The 15,423-nt window shown below is 42.3% G+C and overlaps 1 protein-coding gene across 1 annotated transcript in view; it reads left to right on the plus strand.

Annotated features, from left to right (window-relative positions):
- LOC115229702 overlaps positions 1-15,423 on the plus strand; it is a 61,609-nt gene that overhangs the window by 8,643 nt on the left and 37,543 nt on the right. The window contains exons 8-13 of the mRNA XM_036499314.1: positions 2,242-2,402; positions 2,763-3,231; positions 4,291-4,410; positions 7,882-7,984; positions 9,897-9,914; positions 13,601-13,654. Coding sequence (XP_036355207.1) covers positions 2,242-2,402; positions 2,763-3,231; positions 4,291-4,410; positions 7,882-7,984; positions 9,897-9,914; positions 13,601-13,654 — 925 coding nt within the window. The remainder of the gene's footprint in view (positions 1-2,241; positions 2,403-2,762; positions 3,232-4,290; positions 4,411-7,881; positions 7,985-9,896; positions 9,915-13,600; positions 13,655-15,423) is intronic.

Below are 15,423 nucleotides of genomic sequence, written 5' to 3' on the forward strand. Positions count from 1 at the left end.
CATCCCTTTTTTTTTTTGTTTTCCTAATTATTGGTCTGAAAACTGCAACTTGTATGCCAGAAAATATGGTAAAGAATTAAACTCAGTAATCCTTTCCACTAAAGGTACAAGGTCTGAAATTTTGCAGGAGGGGACTCATCAGTTAGTTAATTAGTTAGTTAGTTAGTTAATTAAGAAGGTTACTCACAGACACACCAGGTGCTCCAGGCCAAATGAGGCCCTTCGGCTCTTTAGCTGCTCACCTAAAGGAAGATGAAACTGCTATTAAAGAGACTGCTTAACTCTTTTATATTGAAACTGACCATATCAGGCTCAATTAATCTGTTTTATGTCCAAACTGGTCAGATCAGGCTTCTTACACTTTAACTACACAGTGTCATTCTAAAAATAAACAATCACATCATTGAAATCTCAAAGCTACAAAATAATGTCTGATCAGTTCAAAACACTGTGAATAAATAAGCCGAACATTTGACAGAATAATTTGAACACTAAAAGATTAAAGTTTTTTTTTTTTTTCATTCATATCTAGCTCAAATAGGCTACTTGTTTTGTGTCTAAAACAGCCAGAGCTGGCTCAAATAGGCTACTTGTTTTGTGTCCAAAACAGCCAGAGCTGGCTCAAATAGCCTACTTGTTTTGTGTCCAAAATGGCCAGAGCTGGCTCAAATAGCCTACTTGTTTTGTGTCCAAACTGGCCAGAGTTGGCTCAAATAGCCTACTTGTTTTGTGTCCAAACTGGCCAGATAGCCTACTTGTTTTTTGTCCAAAACGGCCAGAGCTGGCTCAAATAGCCTACTTGTTTTGTGTCCAAACTGGCCAGAGTTGGCTCAAATAGCCTACTTGTTTTGTGTCCAAACTGGCCAGATAGCCTACTTGTTTTTTGTCCAAAACGGCCAGAGCTGGCTCAAATAGCCTACTTGTTTTGTGTCAAAATGGCCAGAGCTGGCTCAAATAGCCTACTTGTGTTGTGTCCAAAATAGCCAGAGCTGGCTCAAATAGCCTACTTGTGTTGTGTCCAAAACAGCCAGAGCTGGCTCAAATAGCCTACTTGTTTTGTGTCCAAAATGGCCAGAGCTGCCTCAAATAGCCTACTTGTTTTGTGTCCAAACTGGCCAGAGTTGGCTCAAATAGCCTACTTGTTTTGTGTCCAAACTGGCCAGATAGCCTACTTGTTTTTTGTCCAAAACGGCCAGAGCTGGCTCAAATAGCCTACTTGTTTTGTGTCCAAAATGGCCAGAGCTGGCTCAAATAGCCTACTTGTGTTGTGTCCAAAATAGCCAGAGCTGGCTCAAATAGCCTACTTGTGTTGTGTCCAAAACAGCCAGAGCTGGCTCAAATAGCCTACTTGTTTTGTGTCCAAAATGGCCAGAGCTGCCTCAAATAGCCTACTTGTTTTGTGTCCAAACTGGCCAGAGTTGGCTCAAATAGCCTACTTGTTTTGTGTCCAAAACAGCCAGAGCTGGCTCAAATAGCCTACTTGTTTTGTGTCCAAAATGGCCAGAGCTGGCTCAAATAGCCTACTTGTTTTGTGTCCAAACTGGCCAGAGTTGGCTCAAATAGCCTACTTGTTTTGTGTCCAAAACAGCCAGAGCTGGCTCAAATAGGCTACTTGTTTTGTGTCCAAAATGGCCAGAGCTGGCTCAAATAGCCTACTTGTTTTGTGTCCAAACTGGCCAGAGTTGGCTCAAATAGCCTACTTGTTTTGTGTCCAAAACAGCCAGAGCTGGCTCAAATAGGCTACTTGTTTTGTGTCCAAAATGGCCAGAGCTGGCTCAAATAGCCTACTTGTTTTGTGTCCAAAACAGCCAGAGCTGGCTCAAATAGCCTACTTGTTTTCTGTTCAGACTCGCCAGATCTAGCTTCTCACACTTATCCTACACTGTCATTCTAAAAACAAACACCCACATCATTGCAATCTCAAAGTAGCGGTATAATGACTGATTTGTTCAAAACAATTTAGATTAATAAATATTAAGTTAGACAACGTAATCTGTATTATAAAGGCTTAGATTTTACTATCACCTACACAACTACACTGCATATGTTATTAATATTATTAACCTAATACATTCCTTTTTTTTTCTCTTTTCTTCTCTTTCTATTTCTTGTACCACTACTACAACTACTGCTACTACTTCGATATTGCTACCACCACCACCACCACCAACTCTTTTACTGGTACATTTATCACTGCAACTACTACTACTGCTGCTGCTGCTGTTACTACTACTGCTGCAGTTGTTCATGAGTGATGACCAGTGGCGGAGAACTCCGTCGGTCAGCCTGTCCAACTTGCGCAGTCTGTCCCTGATGAGGGCCAACACGCCGGCGACGGCACCGGCAGATGACCTCACAGATGTGCTGGAGGTTCCAGATGATGAAGATGGTGCAGAAGAAGAGGAGGAGGAGGATAGCGACAATGAGGATGATGTGACAGTGTCGGCGGCAGCGACGGGGGAGGAGCAGTTGGCGCGGGTGGGTGAGGAGAAAGAAGCGACGGCAAAGACGATGGGGAGGAGCAACAAGGGACTTGATGTTGGTGGTGATGATGATGATGATGATGATGGCGGTGGTGGTGTTGAAGAGGAGTGGGAGGAGGAGGAGGAGGTGGACAAGACAGGGGACAAGGAGGGAGAAGGGGGGAAACTTTCGACAGGCAGGGATGGGGAGAGGGATGGAGGGGCGGGAGAGCGAAGGGAAGAAGGGAAAGGGTCGGTGGTCGAAGACGAAGAGAGAAGGCAAGGAGTAGGAGGAGGGCGAGAACAGGAGGAGGAGGAGGAGGAGGAGAATGATGATGCGGGAACGGAAGAGGTGCGATCGGAAGGTGATAGTGGTGGGGGACGGGAGAAGCATCGTTGGCAGGGAACAGGCTGGGAAGAGGAGAAGTGGGAGGTGCAACAGAAGGCAGATGCAGGGATGGCAGATAAGAGCAACAGTGGCACGCCGATGAGGGTGGCGCGGCAGGGAGATAAAGGTGGGGAGACAGGGAAAGCCCCGTCGATATTGACGTTGTCGTCCTTATCGTTAGTTTCCCCGTCATCATCATCATCACCGTCATCATCAGCAGCAGCAGCAGCCGTTGCTTCACATTTAACGTCAAGGACAGTAGTGACGGGTGGTGGCATCAGAGAGGAACCCCTGTCCGATGTAACTGGAGGGGCCGTTGGCAAACGAGGCGGAGAAGAAGAAGCAGAGGAGGATGGAGAGAACAGTTGTAAGCCAAAGAAAGTAAGTGGTAGTATTGTTGTTGTTATTGTTGTTGTTGTTGTTATCCTACTCTTGATCATATTAACGATGATAATACTAATGATCTTTTCAATTAGAGGCACAAGGGAGAGGAATGGGGCAAGTTGACTACAGTGACTCCAGTTCTCAGCTACGACTTAATTTATTGACCCCCAAAGGAATAAAAGGCTAAGTCCACCTTGATGGACGAAATGCCACTTAGCATTTTGTTCTGGTCGAGTAACCAATCCTGTTCAAAAGGTCCCTGAATAAGGGTGGTTTAACCCTTTCGTTACCAACCCGGCCAAAACCTGCTCTGGCTCCGTGGTAAAATGTCATGTTTTCATAAGTTTTGAATTAAAATATTCCACCAAACCTTAGTCACAATTTATGTTACCAACACTAGCTTAATGATAACCAAGTTATTTTACTAAATTATTTCTTATATTTAAAATAATTGAATGAAACACAGAGCATCTCAAAATAAATACAGTAACGAAAGGGTTAAGGATGTTGAACGAAACACCCATGTTTCCAGAGGTGAATTATTCAAACCCCAAAGAATCCCTCTCAACACATGGCTATGATGCTCCCCTACTATTTCTGCTCGTGATCAGAGATGCACATATCGTCAGTCACTAAGGGACATGCTCAACTGGTTAAGGTCAAACAACTGACAAGCAAATCTGTGGTATTGAGCAGAATATTTGCTGTAGCCCATCTTTTATACCAAGACATATATATATATATATATATATATATATATATATAATATATAAACATAAAAATATATATATTTTTTTCTCTCCTTTTTTTCTCTCCTTGTTTTTTTCTGTGTCCCTTTCTTTCAAAGAGCGTAGGCTCGAAATGTAAAAGACTTTTTTCTATTCCTGAATGCTATACTAATACATTTGTTTGTTTGTACTCCACCTGCCTTCATCTTTTGTTTATTTTCGTAAACTTTCCCTTTATATATGTATATATATATATGTGTGTATATATGTATGTATGTGCTGTAATGTTGCATTAGATGTGATGTGTTGTAATGTTTTCTCTTTCCAGTGTGTGAAGATAATTCCTGGGCCAAGATCCCCAGACCCTAATATCCCAGAATGGGACTGGGAAGATGTGGAGCAGCCCGTTTCCTCGGTTGTTGCCATACCTCCTATTAACTTTCAGAAGGTAAGTACTATGTTATAATATAATAATAATAATAATAATAATAATAATAATGAAATTATTGTATACAGTGCCCAGGTGCACCACAACTTGTCAGAAAGTGCGTATAAAGCATCTGCAGTAATGTACAAATGTCTGGGAAGCGAACAGTGTATGAGTCCAGGTGTAGTGTTGGCGAATCTCAGAAAGCTTGAGATTATAGTAACTCTTTTCTTACCATATTTAGGCTATTATTTCTAGCATACAGAGTGACCACATTGAGGTCTCCTTCCCTCATTTCTTCTGCTCATTATTTTTCTTCTTAACCCTTTCCTTACTATATTTAGGCTATTATTTCTAGCATTTAGAGTGACCACATTGAGGTCTCCTTCCCTCATTTCTTAATAATAATAATAATAATAATAATGAAATTATTGTATACAGTGCTCAGGTGCACCACAACTTGTCAGAAAGTGCGTATAAAGCATATACAGTAATGTACAAATGTCTGGAAAGTGAACTGTGTATGAGTCAGATACATGCTTGTGTGTGTATGGAGGGGAGAAAATCAAGTGTAGTGTTGGCGAATCTCAGAAAGCATGGAAGTTCTGAAGGATGCAGTGCTCCGACAACTAACAACTGATACCGGCAGTTTGTTCCATGCTTCAGCAACTCTCAGCGTGAAAAAATGTTTCCTAAAGTCATGGGAGCTGTGCTGTTTTCTTACTTTGTAAATATGTCCACGGGTGTTAGATGGGTGGAGTTTGAAAAGGTGCTCAGAGTTATTGTTTGTACGATGGTTAATAATTTTATGGGTGTCTGCCAAGTCAGCTGCCAGGCGTCGGAGTTTCAATGTGTCCATGCCCAGGGAAATAAGGCGTTCAGAATATGGCAAATGCCTGATAGAGGGTATTCTTTTGGTTGCACGTCGCTGAATGGCTTCCAGACGATTAATATTCTGGGCAAGATAGGGGTTCCAGAACGGTGATGCAAATTCCAGGTGAGGTCTTACCATAGCTATATAAAGCAGCAGATAGATATCCGGGGAGCGGCTCACAAAGGACTTGGTGAGTGATTCCAAGATACCCTCAGCCTTCTTGGCAATTTTAGCGATGTGTTTTCATCAACATCAGCATTATTGTCAATACCATCATCATCATCATCACCACAACCACTACCTTCACCACCACCACCACCACCAACATCATCACTATCATTGTCGTCATCATTGCTAGGGGTTGTAAACTCATAAGACTAAATAGGCCCCTCGACTGCAAATAGGGAGGTGGGAGGTCAGTAGAGGGAATGAGGGCTTTAGGGGTGGAGTGTTGAGAGGTTAGTGTAAGAGGGAAAGGGACAGGAATCGATTTGTTGTTGCAGGGGAGATTCATTGCCACCCCATATATACATGGGTGGATGGGGTGGTAGCTGGTAAGAGGTAAAGATGGTGGTGTCAGGGTGTCAGAGCATCCCTTAAGTTATGAGGAGGTAAAAGAGAGAAGAGCGTTTGGGGGTGGTGGTGTAGAAGGTAAGTGGGGTGGGAGAGGTGCAGGAGAATACAAGAGAGGCTGAGAAATAGGGGTGGGATGAAAGCTGAATGAAGGCAGAGGTGGGGAGAGGTCGTGAGCAAACATCTGGGTGGCGAGCTGGCAGAAGGGTTAGCACACCGGGCGAAATACGTAGCGGTATTTCGTCTGCCGCTGTGTCCTGAGTTCAAATTCCACCGAGGTCGACTTTGCCTTTCATCCTTTTGGGGTCGATAAATTAAGTACCAGTTACACACTGGGGTCGATGTAATCGACTTAATCCGTTTGTCTGTCCTTGTTTGTTCCCTCTGTGTTTAGCCCCTTGTGGGTAGTAAAGAAATAGGTATTTCGTCTGTTTTTACGTTCTGGGTTCAAATTCCGCCGAGGTCCACTTTGCCTTTCATCCTTTTGGGGTCGATAAATTAAGTACCAGTTACGCACTGGGGTCAATGTAATCGACTTAATCCGTTTGTCCCCTCTGTGTTTACCCCTCTGTGTTTACCCCCCTGTGGGTTGTAAAGAAATAATCTGGGTGGGATTTGAGCGCGGGGGTGGGTGGGTGAGGATCAAAGGGAGCAGCTCTGAGTTGGGGCATGGGTGGGTAGGGGGAGAGGGGGTGATGAGCAGCCGAATGATGATGATGATGATGATGATGATTGAGTAGATAATGGGAAGGAGGGAAGGACTAGCGTGGGGAGGAAGTGGTAGGAGGGGGCGGGAGAAGAGTTCAAGTGGGTGGGGTTGCATATGTTTGTGTATGTGTGTGGGGTCACATTCTGCCCATTTCAGGAGCAGTGAAGTTCTTAGTTTCTCGTCTTTCTTTTCCTCTTCCTCCTTTTCTTCTACCTCTCATCTTTTTCCTTGTTTCAGTCATTAGTGTACGGCCATGCTGGGGCACAGCCTCGAACAATTTGTTTTAGTTGAATGAATCAGCCCTGGTGCTTAATTAATATATTTTGATAAGCCTGATACTTGTTCACAGGGATGTAAACACACCAACACTGGTTGTCGAGCAGTGGTTGGAGGCAAGCTCAGCCACAAAGACATACACACACACACACACACACACACACATATATATACACACAACAGGCTTCTTACAGTTTCTGTCTACGAAATCCACTCACAAGGCTTTGGTTGGCCCGGGGCTGTAGTAGAAGACACTTACCCAAGGTGCCACACAGTGGGACTGAACCCAGGACCATGCTGTTAGAAAGGAAACATCTTACCACACAGCCGCTCCTGCACTTATGGGTGGTACTCTCTACTCTCTTGTACTCTTTTATTTGTTTCAGTCATTTGACTGCGGTCATGCTGGAGCACCGCCTTTTAGTCGAGCAAATCGACCCGGGACTTATTCTTTGTAAGTCCAGCACTTATTCTATCGGTCTCTTTTGCTGAACTGCTAAGTGACGGGGACGTAAACACACCAGCATCGATTGTCAAGCAATGCTAGAGGGACAAACACAGACACACAAACATATACGAACACACATATATATATATATATACACACATATATATATATATACATATATACAAGGCATTAGTCGGCCCGAGGCTATAGCAGAAGACACTTGCCCAAAATGCCACGCAGTGGGACTGAACCCGGAACCATGTGTTTGGTTAGCAAGCTACTTACCACACAGCCACTCCTGCGCCTATATATATATATATATATATATATATAACCCATGCTAGCATGGAAAACGGACGCTAAATGATGATGATGATATATACGACAGGCTTCTTTCAGTTTCCGTCTACCAAATCCACTCACAAGGCATTGGTCGGCCCGAGGCTATAGCAGAAGATACTTGCCCAAGGTGTCACGCAGTGGGACTGAACCCGGAACCATGTGTTTGGTTAGCAAGCTACTTACCACACAGCCACTCCTGCACTTATGGGTGGTAATGAACTTTAAAAAAAAAATTATTTTTCTGATATATTTATTTATCTATTTTTACAGGGTGAGAGGCGGAGGTCGCAGTCCCTTGCTGAGCCATTCACCCCCAAGACTTTATCGAACCCCATTGACATCCAGAACCAGACAACAAAGGACGACAGTGATGGTAATTTCTAGCAATGGTTTCTTTCTAAATGTTGTTGTTGCCGCTGTTGTTGTTGTTGTTGTTGTTTACATTTGGTACTTAGAATCGCCGTCCTTGGTTCGTACAATTCCTATTTTAAAGACAGCAAGGAGTTTGTTGCAAGGAGATTTGGTTGTTGCCCCGATGGGCCTCCGTGCTGGTGGCATGTAAAAAGCACCATCTGACCGTGGCCGTTTGCCAGCCTCGCCTGGCCCCCATGCCGGTGGCGCATAAAAAGTACCATCTGATCGTGGCCATTGCCAGCCTCGCCTGGCCCCCATGCCGGTGGCACGTAAAAAGCACCATCCGATCGTGGCCTTTGCCAGCCTTGTCTGGCCCCCATGCCGGTGGCACGTAAAAAGCACCATCCGATCGTGGCCGTTTGCCAGCCTCGTCTAGCCCCTGTGCCAGTGGCATGTAAAAAGCACCCACTACACTCACGGAGTGGTTGGCGTTAGGAAGGGCATCCAGCCGTAGAAACACTGCCAGATCAGACTGGGCCTGGTGCAGCCTTCTGGCTTCCCAGGCCCCAGTTGAACCGTCCAACCCATGCTAGCATGGAAAGCGGACGCTAAACGATGATGATGATGATGATGATTGAGTAAAGTGAAGTAACTATGTCGAAACTTCCTCACTGATTCATGAGGTCCCTATTTTAAAAACAGTAGGGAGTTTAAGGGCGAGATTAGGCTGTTACATTGAGTAAGGTCAAATGATTTTATAGAAGTTTGTGCATTGGTTCGTATGGTCCTTATTTTGAAAATAGTTGGGAGTTTTTTGAGGGGAGATAGTGTTACATTAAGGTCAAGTGACTACACAGAAGTTCCCTCCCTGGTTCATGTGGTCCCTAATTTAAAGACAGTAGGGAGGTTTATGATGGAGAGATTTGGTTGTTACGTCAAGAAAGATATCTCTCTCAAATTTGCGATGTCACTGGTGCCAAGCTGTTTTGGCCCCTTTGCCTTACCCTAGGATAACATCAGTGGCATGGAGAAGGGAGGCTGGTATGCACGGGGGACTGCTGGTCTTTCAGAAACAACCTTACCTGGACTTGTGCCTGGGAGGGGAACTTTCTTGCTACAATCCCATGGTCATTCATGACCGAAGGGGTTCTTTACCCTTTACCCTATATACATATAATGGCATGGAGGGGAACTTTCTGGGTGCAATCTCATGGTCATTCATGACCGAAGGGGGTCTTTACCCTTTACCCTATATACATATAATGGCATGGAAGGGGAACTTTCTGGGTGCAATCCCATGGTCATTCATGACCGAAGGGGGTCTTTACCCTTTCCCCTGTGTACATATAATGGCATGGAAGGGGAACTTTCTGGGTGCAATCCCATGGTCATTCATGACCGAAGGGGTCTTTACCCTTTACCCTATGTACATATAATGGCATGGAAGGGGAACTTTCTGGGTGCAATCCCATGGTCATTCATGACCGAAGGGGGTCTTTACCCTTTCCCCTGTGTACATATAATGGCATGGAAGGGGAACTTTCTGGGTGCAATCCCATGGTCATTCATGACCGAAGGGGGTCTTTACCCTTTACCCTATGTACATATAATGGCATAGAGAGGGGAAGCTGGTATGCATGGGCGACTGCTGGTCTTCCATAAACAACCTTGCCCAGATTGTGTCTTGGAGCGGAACTTCCTAGGTGCAACCCCATAGCCCTTCATGACTGAAGGGGGTCTTAACCCTTTTACCCTACATACACACACACATAGATATGTATGTATAAATGTGTGTGTAAAGTACAGTTCAATTGTTTTCCTCATTTTTTTTGTATAACGATGATGATAACAACATCAACAATAATAATAATAATAATAATAATAATAACAATTATAATAATAATAATTAGTATTTCGTGCACCCTTTACAGGATCTTTCAAGAGGAAAGGTAATTATGTATGATTGTTTGTTGAATAACGAGCTGCTAATTGATGCCCTCCTCCATCACTACCACAATCATCATCATCATCATCATCATCATTTCCCTCACCTTCTTTATCATCACCATCATCAACACCATCATCACCACCATTTTCACTTTCACTATCATTAACTACCATCATCATCATCATCATCACATTCATCATCATCACATTCATCATTTCATCATCACAATCATCATCATCATCATCATCACCATCATCACAATCATCATCATCATCATCACCATCATCATCATCACAATCATCATTTCATCACCACCATCCTTATTGCCACCGCAACCATCATCATTTTCATCATCACCACCACCACCACCACAACCATCATCATCATCATCATCGTCATTACCATCCTCCCTTCAACAATACACTAAATCCAGCTTAATTTTCAAAGTTTTTTTTTCCTCTTTGATGTAAACCTGCTATATTAATCAACTCCACCTGGTGACTAATTAATGATCTCTTGCTACAAATCTACATGCACGCACACACATGCACATGTACATAATAAGGGAAGATCATGTTTTATTGTATTTATTGGGGGAAATTGTGATAAACAGTTACTCTGAGTTTCATGTTTTCAATATATATATAGATCATCATCATCGTTTAACGTCCGCTTTCCATGCTAGCATGGGTTGGACGGTTCAACTGGGGTCTGGGAAGCCAGAAGGCTGCACCAGGCCCAGTCTGATCTGGCAGTGTTTCTATACATATACATATATATATATATATATATATATATATCATCATCATCATCATCGTTTAGCGTCCGCCTTCCATGCTAGCATGGGTTGGACGGTTCGACTGAGGTCTGGGAAACCAGGAGGCTGCGCCAGGCCCAGTCTGATCTGGCAGTGTTTCTACGGTTGGATGCCCTTCCTAATGCCAACCACTCCGCGAGTGTAGTAGATGCTTTTTACGTGCCACCTGCTCAGGTGCCAGACGAGGCTGGCAAACGGCCACAACCGGATGGTGCATTTTACGTGCCACCGGCATGGGGGCCAGACGAGGCTGGCAACGGCCACAACCGGATGGTGCATTTTATGTGCCACCGGCATGGAGGCCCGTCGGAGCGGTACTGGCAACAGCCACGCTCGGATGGCTCTCTTATGTGCCACTGGCACTGGTATCACAGCTACAATTTCCATTGATGTTGAAGGATTTCGATTTTGATTTTTTATATATATATATATATATATATAAATTTAAATAATGAGGGAGATAAATTGAATATTAATTTAATTAATATCAATTTAAAACCAGTAGCCTAGCATACAAAAATCTGAAAAATCAGAAAAAATTTCAATACATGTGTATATTTAGGGCTAAAAAACCACTAGGTGGACAGCCATATGCTAGAAGATCACATATGATCTAACTACAAAGGAAAGAATGTTCTCCAGAGAAAATTTTGATGTTCGCTGAATTATATATATATATATATATATATATATATATATACATGTGTATATTTAGGGCTAAAAACCTACTAGTGGCATCTTGGGCAGGTGTCTTCTGCTATAGCCCCGGGCCGACCAATGCCTTGTGAGTGGATTTGGTAGACAGAAACTGAAAGAAGCCTGTCGTATATATGTATATATATGTATGTGTGTGTGTCTGTGTTTGTCCCCCTAGCATTGCTTGACAATCGATGCTGGTGTGTTTACGTCCCCGTCACTTAGCGGTTTGGCAAAAGAGACCGATAGAATAAGTACTAGGCTTACAAAGAATAAGTCCCGGGGTCGATTTGCTCGACTAAAGGCAGTGCTCCAGCATGGCCGCAGTCAAATGACTGAAACAAGTAAAAGAGTAGGTTAGGTGTGAGAGGCTAGATATGGCCAGTTTGAATATAAAACAGAATGTTTGGGCCAGATATGGCCGGTTTAAACACTAGAGGGCTAAAGAATTACTGATCTCTAACTGTGGAGGGAACCTGTGGAAGATGTAAAGCCAAGAAGACATGGGGAGAGGTGGTGAAGCATGATCTTTGAATGTTGGGTCTCATAGGGTCAACGACAAATGAGTGAGACCTTTGGTGGTATGCTGGGAAGACTGGTCAAGCCAAGTGAAATCATAGATGTGACTGGCACTGGGGTCACGTAACTGGCACCCATGTTGGTTGCACGTAAAAGGCACCCGTTACACTCTTGGAGTGGTTGGTGTTAAGAAGGGCATCCAGCTATAGAAACCATGCCAGATTGGACTCGAACGTGGTGAAGCCCTGCAGCTTAACAGTTCTCGGTCAAACCATTTAACCCATTCCAGAATGGAAAGCAGTCGTTAAATGATGATGATGTAATGTATATCAAACCGGGTGATTGTAAAAATAATTTGGCATTATTTATTCCCCCTTACATAACACAGCTTTGGATTATAACTGTATCTACACATTATATATAATACATATGTATATTTGCATACAGACACATGCACACGCTTACACGTATACATAAAAACATGCAGGGCTGTTGCTCTCAAGGTACTGTTATCGTTCTTTTCTGTTTGGTTGCACATTTGTAAATTCTTGAATTAAGTAAAAAACTTTTCAAAATTTGGTGTATTGATGTACTTTTTCAAGCTGATTTTCTGGTCCTAATTCATTTGTTCCACAGAAATTTCTTAAAACAGTTACAGAGATTTAAAGTTTGATCATTTTTTTACCCAGTCAGAAAACAGGTTTGGAAACTCATTTTCGTGCGTGACTGCAATCGTAGGACAAAAAAAACAACAATTATTTTTGCTCGAGGCACAAGGCCTTGAAAATTTGGCGGGGAAGGAGGCTAGTCGATTATATCAACCCCAGTGCGTAACTGGTACTTGTTTCATTGACCCCAAAAGGATGAAAGGCAAAGTTGACCTTGGCGGAATTTGAACTCAGAACGTAGTGGCAGATGGCAAGACAATAATGTCGACATCATTTCAGTTAATTTTGAAAATAACAAAGATTTTAGTTAAATAATAATAATAGTTATTAAGCTGACGTTTGGAACATAAATTAACATTAAGAAATTTTGATAGAAGGTTTCAATGTAGAGCTGTTTGAAACAGAATTTCTGTTATTGAACCTAGGCTGGTTTTCAGCAGATTTGTATCAAAAGGGTTAAACATTTAGGAAGCAAAAAATGACTGAGAAATGAGTAAACAACACATATTTTGTTGTTTTAAGAGCAAAAAGAACAAACTGTAAACAAATGAAATATTTCATAAACATACAGTTTTTGTAAAAATGCATGGTTTATACAAGAGAGTTCCAAACACTAGGCTTGTTACTATAGAAACAGCCACTTATGTCTCTCTGATTTTTGATTGGCTAAAATTACCCCTAATTTACAAACTTCAAAAGTTATTAACTGTTTATTTATTGATTTTTGGTGAAAATGAATTTCATGTCAACAAAGAGCATACAAAACTACATTAATACACCAAGTTTGAAATTAATTGAAATAAAATTTAAGAAATTGAAAAGGGGCAGCCAAATAGAAGAGATCCCTATTACGACTGCTGCTGCTTCTGTTGCTGCTGCTGCTGCTGTTATTGATGTTGCTGTTGTTGTTTTTGTTGTACATGCACACACACACACACACACACACACACACACAGAGCTCTGAATGGCAAGTTCCTTTCTTTACAGACACACCTCACTGTCGTTACGTGGAAATGGATGACCCATTCCACGCAGTCATGAGTAAGTGGCTTTGCGTGGCGACTTGTCGCTTGACCACTCACACCAACCCACTGACAACTGACCACTTGCTTTCTCTCTTGCCATCTAAATCCTTCTCTCTCTCTCTCTCTCTCTCTCTCTTGTTGCTTTTAATGTGTGGGACATAGGGTAGTGTGGCCGCTCACTGACCACAGCATACTATCTCTCTTTCTCTGTTGTGTTTGTGTGGACAAAGGCTATTTGTGGTGACATATAGCTTACCCACTCATTAACTTACTGACCACAACCTTCTTGTTTTTATGAACAAAACGAAAGCTTTTTGTGGTGACTTGTAGTTTGACCACTCACTAATTCACTGACCACCACTACCTGTTTTTATGTGTGGGATAGAGCTTGACCACTCACTAATTCACTGACCACCACAACCAGTTTTTATGTGTGGGATAGAGGCTTTTTGTGGCAACTTGTAGCTTGACCACCCACTAATTCACTGACCACCACCACCACCTCTCTCTTTCATATTTTTATCAATGGGACAAAGGTTTTTTTGTGGCAATATGCAGTTTGGCCACTCATCAACTCACTGACCATTGCCTTCTGTTTTATGTGTGAGATAGAGGCTATTATGGTGACATAGCTTGACCACTCACTAATTCACTGACCAGTTTCTCCCACCTTTTTATGAATGGTAGAAAAAGCATTTGTGGCAACATATAGTTTGACCACTTACCAATTCACTGACCCCCCCTCCACCTTTCTTTTGTGTTCTCTCTTGTTTTTGTGCATAGGAAAGAGGCTTTGTGTGGCAGTGACATATAGCTTGCCCATTACAGCAACTGACCAACTCTCTTACATTCTGTAACATCCTCTTCCCCTTGCACCTACCCTATTTTGTGTGTGGTGGATTCAGACTATGTGAAAAACCCTCTCTTGACCACTTCACTGTTGTTCCTTCTTTACCCTTTCCACCTCTCACGTCTCTCTCTTTCTTTCTACCCCCCCCCCCGTTTTGTGTTTCCCCACTACTCTCTGCTAGTCAACTGTTCCACCAACTACCCCCCCACCTCTCTCACCTTTTTCTTTCTTTCTTTCTTCTTTTCGGTTTTATTTTTAGTTTTTGTCAGATTTTCTTTTATCCGACTTATTTTTGAGCTGTGTGTGTTCTGTTTTGCGTCTGTGCCTCTTCAGCCATATTTGCGGTGACTAGAATTTGAACCTGGGGTCTGCTACTTTACAGTATGCCCTGCTGGGAAGCATAGAAGGCAAGCATGCCTCTGCTAGTTGTTACAGAGAATTGGGCTTCTCAACATTGCTGCCTTAGAGACATCAGTCAGCCCTTAATCCACCCTACTTGGTAGCATAGAATATTCTTTTGCCTTATTTTTTAAGGCAATAATATATTGTCTAATTTAAAAGGCAAATAATTTTGCCTCATTTAAAGGGCATATTTTTCTATTTTTGCCTTACTTAAGAGGTAAATATATACATATTGTCCTATTTTAAAGGCAAGTCTATATTTTTTGCCTTATTTAAAATACAATATTTCTTTTTACCTGGTTTAAAAATCAAGAATATCTCTTTTGCCTTATTGGAAAAGCAAATACGATTTTGGTTTATCTGAAAGACAAATATATTTCTTTTTGCTTAAAACACTAGTATTTTTACCTTTTATTTAAAAGGCAATTTTTTTGCCTTATTTAAAATACAATATTTCTTTTTACCTGGTTTAAAAATCAAGAATATCTCTTTTGCCTTATTGGAAAAGCAAATATGATTTTGGTTTATCTGAA

Source organism: Octopus sinensis, unplaced genomic scaffold (assembly GCF_006345805.1).
Source record: "Octopus sinensis unplaced genomic scaffold, ASM634580v1 Contig13580, whole genome shotgun sequence".
In the NCBI taxonomy this organism is placed as follows: domain Eukaryota; kingdom Metazoa; phylum Mollusca; class Cephalopoda; order Octopoda; family Octopodidae; genus Octopus; species Octopus sinensis.